At 49.9% G+C, this 12,805-nt stretch overlaps 1 protein-coding gene across 2 annotated transcripts in view; it reads right to left on the reverse strand.

Moving 5' to 3' along the window:
• Positions 1-12,805, reverse strand: part of LOC144152334 (endothelin-converting enzyme 1-like) — a 126,023-nt gene that overhangs the window by 76,400 nt on the left and 36,818 nt on the right. Inside the window, exons 3-4 of one of the 2 annotated variants that reach the window (XM_077683599.1) lie at positions 11,626-11,736; positions 219-305 (exon numbers count right to left, since the gene is read on the reverse strand). In XM_077683599.1, coding sequence (XP_077539725.1) covers positions 219-305; positions 11,626-11,736 — 198 coding nt within the window. Of the gene's footprint in view, positions 1-218; positions 306-9,657; positions 9,794-11,625; positions 11,737-12,805 lie in introns of those variants that run through there. The other variant, XM_077683600.1, reaches the window with a different exon arrangement.

Genomic DNA, 12,805 nt, shown 5'->3' on the forward strand with positions numbered 1-12,805 from the left:
AAAATTGGGCAGCCCACCCTTTTTACTAGGTCAATAACGGCTCCAGAACGCATTTTCCCGTTTATCTCATAATACATGGCGTGTCACCGTTTGCGCCCACCGAACCTCGAACCCCTTCATTTCATACCGAGCAGTCGGTGTTAAGGAAAGTACTTTTCAGTTTGGCTTGGTTCAATAAGATCCATGCTTCTCGCAAGAATGCTTAACTGTGTACTCACCATTATGATCCTCTTCAGCATTTCGTGGTCTACGTCTTTAGTGCCATTGTTATAGAAGGCTCCTGGCGTTTTCGACATCTTCTTCGTCTGTAAGCGAAACAACCGAAAGTCATCTGTACCACGCCGTGATGCCAGAATGGTAAACTGCTTGCGCGTGCTTCCACACAGAACGTTGGAGTGACTGATGGTGCTAAACGCATTCACTGCAACGTTGTAATTTCCCATGCACCAAAGTAAGTGGGTGCCTGGCCGCAAATTGTTTCTTCCATGGTACTACCTTATTCTCTTCCTTTGAGAGGTCTAGTTTTTTTTCGTGGATTATGAAGTTTAACGCGCGGACGCTACACATGCTATGTGCCGCGCCGTAGTGGGGGGCTCGGGTTAACTTTACCCCCTGGAGATGTTCGGCGTGCACCGGAATCTTCACAACACGGGCGTTTTCGCTTTTTGCGTCGATCAGAAAAGGACTCGAGAGACCTAGTTCAATTCTGCTTGAAAGTAGTCTGTGAGGGCTTGATATGACTTTGCTAAGGAACTGACCATCTTTCGAATTCTCTGAACTTGCTTATAAACTGAACTCTAATTCATTTCGGGCCTTTTTGCTAGAACATACACTTTTTACGGGACATACACGGACACACACTTGTTCTCTATTCTCAAGTTGGCTCGCTTCGGTGATGAGGGGTCTTAAGGCAAAGACCAGGACCCGTATCCAGAAATCCATGTTCGCTCACCAGTGTCATTAGTCCTGGTACTCGCTAATCTCTCCAGTCAGCGATGCCAGAGATGACCAACGGTGCCGGGATGCATCGTCCATTAGGTAATCAGCGCCTTTGTGTTACTAAGGAGCGGAACGTCCCTCCCTAGACGCGTCAACGTGGCCGCCGTGGTGATGACGAAGCGCCGTGTCAAAAAAGCATCCCTCGCCTACTGGCACGTGTACCCGTAAGATTGCTTTGTTCTGTTCAAAACGGCATCCGTAACTCGGCTGGATGCCCATCGTGAGGACCCCTCTAGCAAAGAAACGATATTTGGGTTGCGCAGAATTTAGCAGCAAACAAGGGTTCTAATCGTTAGCCCCACGGCATGTAAAATAACCCCTATCTTTCTAGTTTTGACTAACGCTAGATTCCGCGCCGGTTTAGTCTTCTATACTGCCGTAGTCCTTTGTCTGTTCTGCGTTTTGTTGCGTTGGGTTCGATGGCATATAAGCAGCTACGGCCATCAAGTGCCACACAGAAGGTTGTGTGTTTGCTTTGTGGAGAAAATAGTTTTTAGGACAAAACTCGTTTAAGGAAGATTGCGTCTGTTAGAAACCAAAAACTGTGTAAAGGTCCACCTATGATTCATCTCCAGGGAGTAAATTAAGACGGAAAAGAACTAGTTCGTCGTAGCCTGCTTTTTGTGCAGGTTTTTATTGTGTAGTACAAAGTATAGAGCCTCGATATAGTAAATGTGCATATAGTGAAGATATGGATCCGGTAAAAGCAAATCGCGTTCCCAATTTTAGATTCAGAAACCATTGTGCATTTTTTACCGTATTGTGAAGACGGTTATAGTGAAAAAGATGGTGTAAACAAGAATTAATCATCAACCATTCACTGAACCAAGGTAAGAAGTTTAGAAGTGGTGTCTGCGGTAAACGAGGCAGAACGCATTTTCTGTGTTCTGGAGCGATGAGCATATTCGTGTTCCCACCAGAAAGTCCCGCCATTTTCAGTTTTCGATCGCGCCAACTGCGCTCGTGAGGAAGGTGCAAGTGAAAGGGATGCAAAAGAACTGCAGTCATTGCGCTACAGGCTAAACAAAAAAAAATTATTGCAGGTGTGATAAGTTCGTGCAATATGACAGGCGACAACCTCCGATGTTTTGTAAGTCAATGAAACACGCGGTGCCGTAGTATGCGAGATTACCACACGAAGTACCACTCCTGACATAACTTCTGTTTATCAAGATGTGAAGATGCTTCCAAGTAGAGCTTAGGTAATATAAGCCCTTGATGTCATCAGTACAGCGCTGCACACACGAGAGACACAACGGGTGAACTACCAAGCTTTCGCGCGCACTGAGACGCTTTTAAAGGAGCCTTGAAGACAAAATACAAGTTGGGTTTACTAGAAAGACTGCTTAGTCCCGATAACAAGGATACCTATATCAACGCAATCTTCGAACAAATAACGGAGATATTAAAGAAAACGTGTGAAGCAGTCGCAACCCCCCCCCCGCCAATTTCCTGCAACTTTTCTATGACGTCACGGAACCTTGTTTATGCGAATGGCGGCTGCCTAACTGAGCTGTCGCGATGACACATAACTGGACGTCTGTAATGGGGCCTCTAGTTCCATTTTACCGCATCAATTGAATGCTAACGTGCAGCTAACGCACTAAAAATTGTTTTATTGTTGGCCCGTATGACGTCATTCTTGCTCATAACACGTCACTGTGGCGCAAACTTTGAAAGTTTTAAAATACTTCTTGCTTTTTTTCGTTAAAAAAACATCTTTTGTGGCTGTAATGGAGCTGAGTGAGATACTGAATCCTAGTTCTTTCAGATTAAACCAAGTTGTATTTTCTCTTCATGGCTCCTTTAACAGCTCCTGGTCGAGCCTCTCGCCAAAGACCATGCAGCACTTCCCACCACTGCACTCCGAACCCCACCCGCAATAAAATTCTTCTGTGCTCCGATTCGAGTGAAAACCAACTATTCTTAACGAGAAAGGCATTTCATGCGAAGCAGCCCAGAAAAAGAACTCATGTTGACATAGCGAAGACACTGATGTAATAAACTCTTTTTATGGCCCGAGTCCCTTTACTATATCGAACGACTACTGCACAGGGAAAAGCAGTACCGAGGTGTTAAAGGGTCAGGACTAAGGGCGTCTGCGAAAAATGGGTCAATCATATGTAGTTCTTCTCTCCTTTAACCGACGGAGAGCACTGGGCGAAGGCATTGTGCAGCTCGGACCGTCAGGTCCAGGCTAAGGTCATTCAGCGAGCTGCAATGGTCACCGGACGGTTACCACCGCCGGTCACCCGCCAAACAGACGAGCACCATGGAGCTCAAATAAAGTCTCTCTCTCTCTCTCTCTCTCTCTCTCTCTCTCTCTCTCTCTCTCTCTCTCTCGGAATTTTTATTCAACCCGCAAAAGCAGCGGTCTGATTGCTTGGGGTTAACAGCGTCCTAGATAGGTATTTTGTAACTCTGGGATAAAAGAGATACTTTGGCAGTAAATGGGTTTTGAGGATGTGTGAGCACGTCAGCATGGATCTTCTCTCTCTAAGTGGTGGTTAATTTGTTTTAATGTTAACACTACTTATGGGTGATGAGCTATACGAAGCAGACCAGATACCTAAACCTGAATTATGCACTGTGTCCAGTCGTTTCGAGCCGGCCTGCCTTGCTGAGTCATACACAATGCAACCAGTATACGCAGGAGTGTACAACAAGTCGATAAATTTGTAAGAGGTGCCCATTTGGAACCCCGCTTTTTGTGTAAACGATTTTAAAGGGACACTAAAGGGTGGACACAACTTGGCCTGTATCGATGAAGTACGGTGCCGGGAGCCTAAATACACCATTCTCGTGACTAGCAGTTGTTTAATAAGGCAGAAAATGCCAGAAACGTAAAAACAGGGGACGACGGCCCCTGCGCTTTTGGCTACTACTGTTTGTGCTTCCACAAAAGGGTTCAGCGGCGAGAGCGCATTGGCGAAGAATCTGAAGATCTTTTCCTGAAATGAATAGTTTTAACTGGTTAAGAACGTGAAATAAAAACCCAGGCTGCTTTTACAATGCGAGGAAGGCTGCTTCCCCTGTTATTCAGTCAGTCGCCATGGTTTCACGTTATTTTTCGAAAATCATCGGTTCGCAATCAGAGCAGTCAATAACCTGCGATGGTGATCACACGAGCAACTGCAAGCAAAATACCCGACTGGAAGCAGTGTTATGACTCACCGGCGCCATGTTTGCGCGGGTCAGTCACCCGCCGGTCGACCTCCCCACCGCTTGTCGACGGAAACGAAAGGAAGCCGACACCGCGGCGGCGGCCACTGATTGACAGCGGCTTTTGAGCGGTGTTTAGTGTTGTTGCCCAAAAGGGATTAAGGAGCCGCCGCTCGTCCCCCGGCCTAAGCAACTGAACGCGTGTGCGCGTGAAAGCCCAGACGGCGACGACCGGACAATGGGACCCAGTGGCGGCGGCAGCACAGCGAAGAAGGCATGGCAATGGTCAAGCCATTAACCCTTCCGAGTGATTCCACGAACCATGTTAGCTCCCTGGGAAGTATGTGTGAGAACCCCACCGTGGGAACGCAGCGCGCGGCGGACACCAAAAAGATACGAGGCGCTCGCGCGTCTTCCGTTCTTCCCCTTCTACTACAGCAACCCCGACTAGATGCTCCTGACGAGTGGCAAGGGTGTGTGTGTGTGTGTGTGTGTGTGCCGTGCATCTGTCGACATACATGAAAGGTGTGTCCCTACCCGAGGGCGGTGCTTCACAGCGAGGAACTTACACCTCACCATTGGTCCGCATTGTTTTGTATGGGGATCCCCAACCTAGGGAACTAGGGATCGGGGGTCAACAAAAAGGGCGTGCTGCGGCCCGCCAAGAGCTGTCTTCTGTCTTCATCTCGACAACTGACTGTAAAAATTTAAATAAACCCGTTGAGTTTGCTCTAAGCTCTCCCCTAGTCCTGGCTCGACGAAGCGACGGCGACCGGCCCCGCTACCAGCAGACTGCGGTCGCTACAACTCGCAACAAGACGCAACAACTGGTGGCAGCGGTGGGATCTGAGCCTGGAGGACGGAGAATGATCAACACGCCGAGATCACGGAGACTGACAGCTGTGAACTGGTGAGTGCTGGCTTTGGTTTTTTGGTTGCCAGGCTGATAAGATAGAAGTGCAATCTTTTCGCTGGTAGAGGCTACCACAGAAGCAGTTGTTTCCAGAACTTCTGGGTAGAGAGTGAGCCGCACCACACTAGTTCTCTGTCATGGATTGGAAGCGTTTGTGGAAGAATCAGCTGCTGATTCTGGGGGAGGAGCTGGGAGCAGAAGTAGATTCGGGGATGAAGAAGGACGAAATTGTTCGCGCTATCGAGGGCTTGAATCTCACCAGTGAAGATATCAAAGAAACGTGGAACGAGATTCAAAAGCAACAGGAACAGGAGCGCGAGCAAAAGCGGGAGCAACAGGAGTGCCAGCTAAAGCAACAGGAGTGCCAGCTAAAGCAAAAAGAACTGGAAGTAGAACAGCTGCGCCTGGAAGTGGAAGCGAGGAAGATGGCTGAGATTCAAGGAGTGGAGGTAGCAGGCAGACAAAATCTTTGTGATTTATCTAAGCTAATGCAACCCTTCAAAGTAGGGCAAGATGTGGGCCTCTTTCTTGTGAACTTCGAGAGAACCTGTGAAAAAGCGAAGCTTGGCCGTAGCACATGGGCTCGAAATTTGTTAAGTTTGCTGCCATGTGAAGCAGCGGATGTGATCGCGCGGCTTCCGGTGGAGGATGCGGACAATTACGACAAAGTGAAGGATAGCCTTCTAAAGAGGTTCCGACTTTCGTCAGATGCGTTCCGGCAGCGGTTTCGCAATCTGACAAAGAAGCAGGGCAGCACGTATTCTGAGTTTGCCTACGAGTTGAAGGTAAACTTGGTAGAATGGATGAAGGGAGCCAGCGCTTTTGGGAACTTCGAAAAGGCTCTTGAGGTAGTGGCTCTGGAACAGTTTTTTTCTAAGCTTTCCGAGCCAATGAAGCTCTGGATCCAAGATAGGGCCGGAGTAGTAACAGTGCAGGCAGCTGCCGACTTGGCTGATGAGTACGCGTCACGCCGGGGAGAAAGGGACGAGGTCCCTCCCGCAAAAGCGGGAGATAGAGGAAAACCTTGGACGGGAAAGCAGGGGGCTGGCGCAGGTACGACGGCACAGAAAAAGGCGGACTTCGCTGCAAGTAGTCAGGGATCACAAAACAAACAGGAGGGAAAGGCTTCGGATAGTTCTCCCAAAAAGAGTCCTTTTGACGCTAGGCAACCACCTACCTGCTACAAATGCAAGGAGGTCGGTCACATTGCCATAGGATGTCGTAGGCCCAGGCCAGCCCTTTCGTATACTTGTGACTCTGCTACTAGCGAGGAGCTACTTAGTCCGTACCTTTTTAATCTAACCGTGAACGGAAAGCCATGCCGCGTCTTACGAGACAGTGGGGCAACCATTGATCTGGTGCACCCGGACTATGTGGCACAAGCAGATTACAACGGCAAGTGCGCATGGATTAAACCGGTTTTGGAAGATGGAAGCATTTGTCTCCCGGTAGCTCGAGTAGTCATCACTGGGCCATTCGGAGAAGTAGAGACGGAAGCGGCGGTGTCAGGCAAGCTGCCCTCGCAGTACTCCTACTTGTTCTCGAATCAGACCGACCGTCTGCTTAGAGAACAAGGGAAAAGTTTTCAGGAGGGAACAGTCCAAGCCTTGACTAGAGCTAAAGCACGCACGCCAGCAGCCGAACTAGAGCGGAAAGAACCAAGTTTCACCGGAAGTACAGCAACACCAGCTGGAGTCAGCACAGCGGAGTCTACTATCCCGTCGTCTACTGAAAAAAAGAGAGAGGGGTCAGAGGAGGAGACTCGCGCTGATATAGCTGAAGGGGAATCGGAAGAGGGGCTGCTCGTGTTGCCTGTATCCAAATCACTAGGCAATGTACAGGGGAAAGTGACAGGAGACGAGCTCATCGAGCAGCAGAAAAGCGATCCCAGCCTTAAGGAGATTTGGAACACCGTCAGGGAAGGGGTGGCGAGGAAGAATGTCAGTTTCCCCGTCAAAAACGGCATCTTGTACCGCCACTACCAGGATGCAAAAGGTCGCACGTTTGACCAGATTGTAGTTCCGACTAAGTATCGGCATTACATTGTTGATCTCTGTCACGGAGTTGGTCGGTTGGGGCATTTAGGAGCTCGGAAGAGCAAAGATAGGCTCCTAACGGAGTTTTATTGGCCAGGATGCTTCACCGAGGTTGAGAACCACGTAAGAGCGTGTGAAACCTGTCAGAGAGTGGGAAAGCCGCACGAGAAGGGAAAGGCGCCACTGGAGCTCCTTCCGCTCATTTCAGGGCCCTTTCCCCGGCTGGTAATAGACGTTGTGGGACCACTCCCAGCGACAAAATCAGGCTACCGGTATTTGCTTACCGCTGATTTTCTAGCAACCAAATTTCCAGAGGCAATCCCAATAAAGGAGCAAAGCTCAGTAGAAGTAGTTAACGCACTACTGTCTGTTTTTTCGAGAGTGGGCTTTCCTCAGGAGATACTGTGGGACCCGGGCTCAGTGTTCACCAGCGTACTGACCGCGGGCTTCCTGGATAAGTGCGGGATAAGGCTGATGAGCCGAGTTTTGCAGGGGGCTGAAGAATACGCTGTTCCCTACTTAGTCGACCTTGCTATGTACTACAATACATGGGAAGACCACCTGTACCAGCTTAGCGATGTCCTTAGACGTTTGACACACGCTGGACTGACAGCGAAGCCGGCTAACAGCCAGCTAGCTCGCGCCGAAGTACGGTACCTAGGGCATGTGGTAGGGCAGGGCAGGAGGCGACCTGGCGAGTTGAAAGTAGAGGCGGTTAGCGAATTCCCGCAACCAGAAATGGAGGGTGCTTTCCAAGGCCTCAAAACGGCTCTTGTAAACTCGCCCGTACGGCATGCACCGAACTATGATCGTCCCTTGACTGTGCAATGCGATGCCCGCAACAGAGGCTCAGGAGTAGTACTCTGCCAGGAGGATGAGAACGGGAACGAGAACCCGGTGCTGCACGCCAGCAGGAAACTCTCAGTTCGCGAGGAGGCCTACAGTGCGTCAGAAAAAGAATGTGCCTGCATTGTGTGGGCCACCCAAAAATTGGCCTGCTACCTTTACGGAACTTCTTTCGTCTTCGTCACTGACCACTGCCCGCTGACATGGCTCTCGCAAATGTCGGGAAAGAATCCGCGACTACTACGCTGGAGCCTTGCGCTTCAGGAGCTTAACTTCACTGTGAAGTATAAGAAGGGTTCTGCCAATGCCAATGTTGACACATTAAGCAGAGCCTTCTAGTATAGTGCCTGGATGTACTTCTAGCTTTTCTTTCGCGTTCTTTTTATTTTCAGTTGAGGAACGTTTTCAGTAATGGTTTTGAGTAGTGTTGTGAGTAACTCAGTCTAAGCTTTTAGCTGTGAGCAAGAGTATTGGTGTGGTTGCCATATGAAAAAAAAAATTGAAAAGCGTAGGTGCATTGTAGCACCTTTGAAAGAGCAGCCTGGTTGCCGAAAACTCATTGCCGGCTCTTGCTGGTTCGGGAGGTTGGTCTTTGTGGTTTCAATGGTGCTGAAAGAATGCTGCTACTGTGATCTCTCCCGTCGAGCAGCTGATACTACACGACGTCCGAGATCTTCCCGTCGGCGGAGGAGCTGTTATGACTCACCGGCGCCATGTTTGCGCGGGTCAGTCACCCGCCGGTCGACCTCCCCACCGCTTGTCGACGGAAACGAAAGGAAGCCGACACCGCGGCGGCGGCCACTGATTGACAGCGGTTTTTGAGCGGTGTTTAGTGTTGTTGCCCAAAAGGGATTAAGGAGCCGCCGCTCGTCCCCCGGCCTAAGCAACTGAACGCGTGTGCGCGTGAAAGCCCAGACGGCGACGACCGGACAATGGGACCCAGTGGCGTCGGCAGCACAGCGAAGAAGGCATGGCAATGGTCAAGCCATTAACCCTTCCGAGTGATTCCACGAACCTTGTTAGCTCCCTGGGAAGTATGTGTGAGAACCCCACCGTGGGAACGCAGCGCGCGGCGGACACCAAAAAGATACGAGGCGCTCGCGCGTCTTCCGTTCTTCCCCTTCTACTACAGCAACCCCGACTAGATGCTCCTGACGAGTGGCAAGGGTGTGTGTGTGTGTGTGTGTGTGTGCCGTGCATCTGTCGACATACCTGAAAGGCGTGTCCCTACCCGAGGGCGGTGCTTCACAGCGAGGAACTTACACCTCACCATTGGTCCGCATTGTTTTGTATGGGGATCCCCAACCTAGGGAACTAGGGATCGGGGGTCAACAAAAAGGGCGTGCTGCGGCCCGCCAAGAGCTGTCTTCTGTCTTCATCTCGACAACTGACTGTAAAAATGTAAATAAACCCGTTGAGTTTGCTCTAAGCGCTCCCCTAGTCCTGGCTCGACGAAGCGACGGCGACCGGCCCCGCTACCAGCAGACTGCGGTCGCTACAACTCGCAACAAGACGCAACAGCAGCTGAAGTCCCTTCATTAGAAGCGGCAAAAGGAGCAAGGTTAAGTGACCCGCCTGACCCTCTAATCTCCGTTCTCCGCACACATGACAAGAGTAGTAGAAGAATAGTAACACTTCATTTAAGATATTGCAATGGGTGAAGTGGCCACGTTAACATAACCCCCAGTGAAATGAACTTACTGCATGTGGTTAGCTGACCTATCCAACCTTGTCCTTTTTCGGCTTTCTGCGAACCGCCGTTCATAAACCGATAATGAAAGACTAGAAAAAAAGACAGCGACGCACGCCGTCGCTCTGCCTTTTTTTTGCGACGCGGGCAACGCAGCCTACTAAGCACGGCAGCAATGATAACCGCATATTTCCACTAGGTTTGCGCCGAGCAGGAGAAGATAAGAGGTGGTATCTTCGCCAGAGGAGGCGAAGTGAAGGCGCCTTCCTCGGCGGCGCTAGCCGGTAGCCCAGGACGCTGCGCTTGATATTGGAAACGGCGTTGATGGCGTCATCAGCGGCTTCTCCGAAGCCATCGCTACCCACAGCCCGCTCAATGGGGTCTGTGACGCCAGTGTAAGCAGGCACGCCGGCAGCTCAAGTATCTAAACACGTTTCTCACCCGTCGCGGTGGCTCAGTGACTAAGCCGTTGTGCTGCTGAGCCCTAGTATGCGGATTCGATTCCCGGGCGCGGCGGGCACGTTTCTGGTGACGGAGGAAAATAAAACGAGTGTGTGTTCGAGGATTCGGCACACTCTAAAGGTCCCCAGGTGGCTAAAGTTATTCCGGAGCCCTCCACTACGGCACACCTCACAGCCTGTTTACAGTCGGAGCGTCAAACCTCATAATCAATGAAAGGCATTTCTCATTCCTGCGGTGAAAAATCATAAACATCCTAGCCTGCCTCCCTGGCCGGCAAAGCATTGCCTTTGTCGGACTGTCGGCCGCGACTTGGAGACGCAAAAACTACCGATGCTAGCGTTTACGCTCTAGACCACATCAGGGCTTCGCTCCTCTTTTGTGACAATGGCTACGTCCCGAAGAAAATAAAATGAAGCGGGTGAGAGAAACGCCAGCTTTATTTACTTATTTTTTAATTTCTCAGCAAATAACGTGTATGTGATCCGCCTACGTGACTTTCTTCTGAGACGTTATGGAGAGAAATTTGTGTTAAATTTTAATATGCAATTAGGCTTAATTCAGGTGACTAGTGCGGTTTGTCTATTTGTCTCGTTTTTGTGAGAAAACAACACCGTTTGTTTACAGCGGTGGTAACTGGAAACGGTCTCTTTCAGCTGATGTTGCTAGTTTTAGTATAGTTTACTGTACTTGTCTCTCGCATGTCCATACAGAGATGGATGTGCAGGCTATTAAAGATTTCCCACATAGACAACACCATCTTAGTGTGGAAACTGTACGTTAACGTTCAAGCGACGCCTTAAACTGCGCTAGAGGCCCTACTACAATTGCCTGTAGATAGATAACAGCATCTTAGTGTGGTTACCGTACGTTAACGTTCAAGCGATGCCTTCAAACGGCACTAGAGGCCCTACTGCAATTGCCAGTACATATATAACAGCATCTTAGTGTGTTTACTGTACGTTGACGTTCAAGCAATGCTATCAAACGGCACTAGAGGCCCTACTACAATTGCCTGTACATAGATAACAGCATATTAGTGTGGTTACTGTACATTAACGATCAAGCGATACCATCAAACGGCACTTGAGGGCCTACTACAATTGCCTGTACATAGACAACAGCATCTTAGTGTGCTTACTGTATGTTAACGTTTAAGCAATGCCATCAAACGACACTAGAGGCCCTACTACAATTGCCTGTAGTAATGTTCTTGGCGATGGCTTTGTAGACGGCCGCCAGTTGCACTAAGATTTTGTGATGTCATTGAGACGTCGCCGAAGAGTGCTTGGAAATACGTCACTGCTTTATGTATGTAGGTTTATTGAGGTTTGCGTTAGAATCGGTATCATTATTAGTACCGCCAAACCTATTTTATTGAACCCCTTCGCATTTTCGTCTTCAAAGCCATTTTGAGGCTACATATTGTCCTCGATCAGTGCGCGATCAGTGGACAATCACTGTGCCGAAAAACACAGGTGTTAATAAAACGCCGACCATCCCGAAGTGGTTTGACTCACCAGTTGGTAGAAGCCCGCCCTGGCGGGCTCCGGTGCGCTGACTGACAGGGAGAATGACAAGGCCATTGAGTCCAGCACCCCTTGCACTTCCAGGTTCAGCAAATCTACCATCTGCGAGTGGCCAAAGCGTTTCGCGATTGGTACGAGTGGAGCGTTACCTTGATATAAAAATGTGGTTGTTCCCTCTTCCATAGGAACTGGTAAAACACGAAAGTGAAATGTGCCTTCCCAGGAGCAGTTGAATGTTTATTGTACGTCCTTATGAACTTGCACGTGGCTATTTATACCTCGTCTGTATGGCACGGTTAGAAGCATAAACGTTGGACACTCGATTGCAGGCGTCGGAGAATTACGCAAATCCGACTGAAACCACAGGCAGTCGCAAACCGTCCGTGCGAACGAAACCGAACGAGTTATCAGCGAATCGTTTGGTCGCGTCACTTCACGACACGAGCGCCACAACAGCAAGTCGGCGTCACCCGTACACGTAGGCCTCGTAATTAGAGTTTTAGCTTACTGTTTCCGACGGCTCGCTCCGCGCCGATAGCCAGCGGGAGCGCCATTGCGCATGCGTGGCGCGCCAAGGCGCTAGCAGCGATACGAGAGCGGGGCCCCGCTACGCTAACCGGGGCCTCTTAGCAGACCGTCGCGGCAGCTTAAGTTACCGTGCGAAATATCGACATGGCTGCCCCGCAATGCGAGCGCGCTCCCGCGAACTCCGTTTCTTTGGTTGAAACGTGAGCGACGAAGTCGCTAAAGGGCTTCCGAATAGGCAAAGGTACCACACTCCTTAACAAGCTTTAGTACGCAAGCGAACAACGTCGACCGAAGCGTGGGGCTGTTTCTATGCAGCACCGAGAAAGACAGCCTTGTCTTGGCTATTCCAAAGTTTATCGGCTTCTTTAAAATAATTTAGAACCATTATACTGTGTAAGTGACTACATTGTATTAAAAATGTGAAACAAGGCACTAAACTTGGTACTGAGTGACCAAATTCCAATTCGTATCTTTACTTTGCGGTGACGTCTTTGTTTGCACACGCACAGGGCACGACCAGTGACGCGAATTGTTCCCCGTCGAGTGAGATACGGTTATCGCTTAGCTAAAAGCCCTTCTGCCGCTGACGCTGCGGTTGTACTTAGAGGGCCGTCGGGAGCATAGCGGAGCGTCAATAACGGCC

The sequence above is a fragment of the Haemaphysalis longicornis genome, unplaced genomic scaffold (genome assembly GCF_048455015.1).
Source record: "Haemaphysalis longicornis isolate Haplotype H1 unplaced genomic scaffold, Haemaphysalis longicornis Haplotype H1 scaffold_9, whole genome shotgun sequence".
Taxonomy (NCBI): Eukaryota; Metazoa; Arthropoda; class Arachnida; order Ixodida; family Ixodidae; genus Haemaphysalis; species Haemaphysalis longicornis.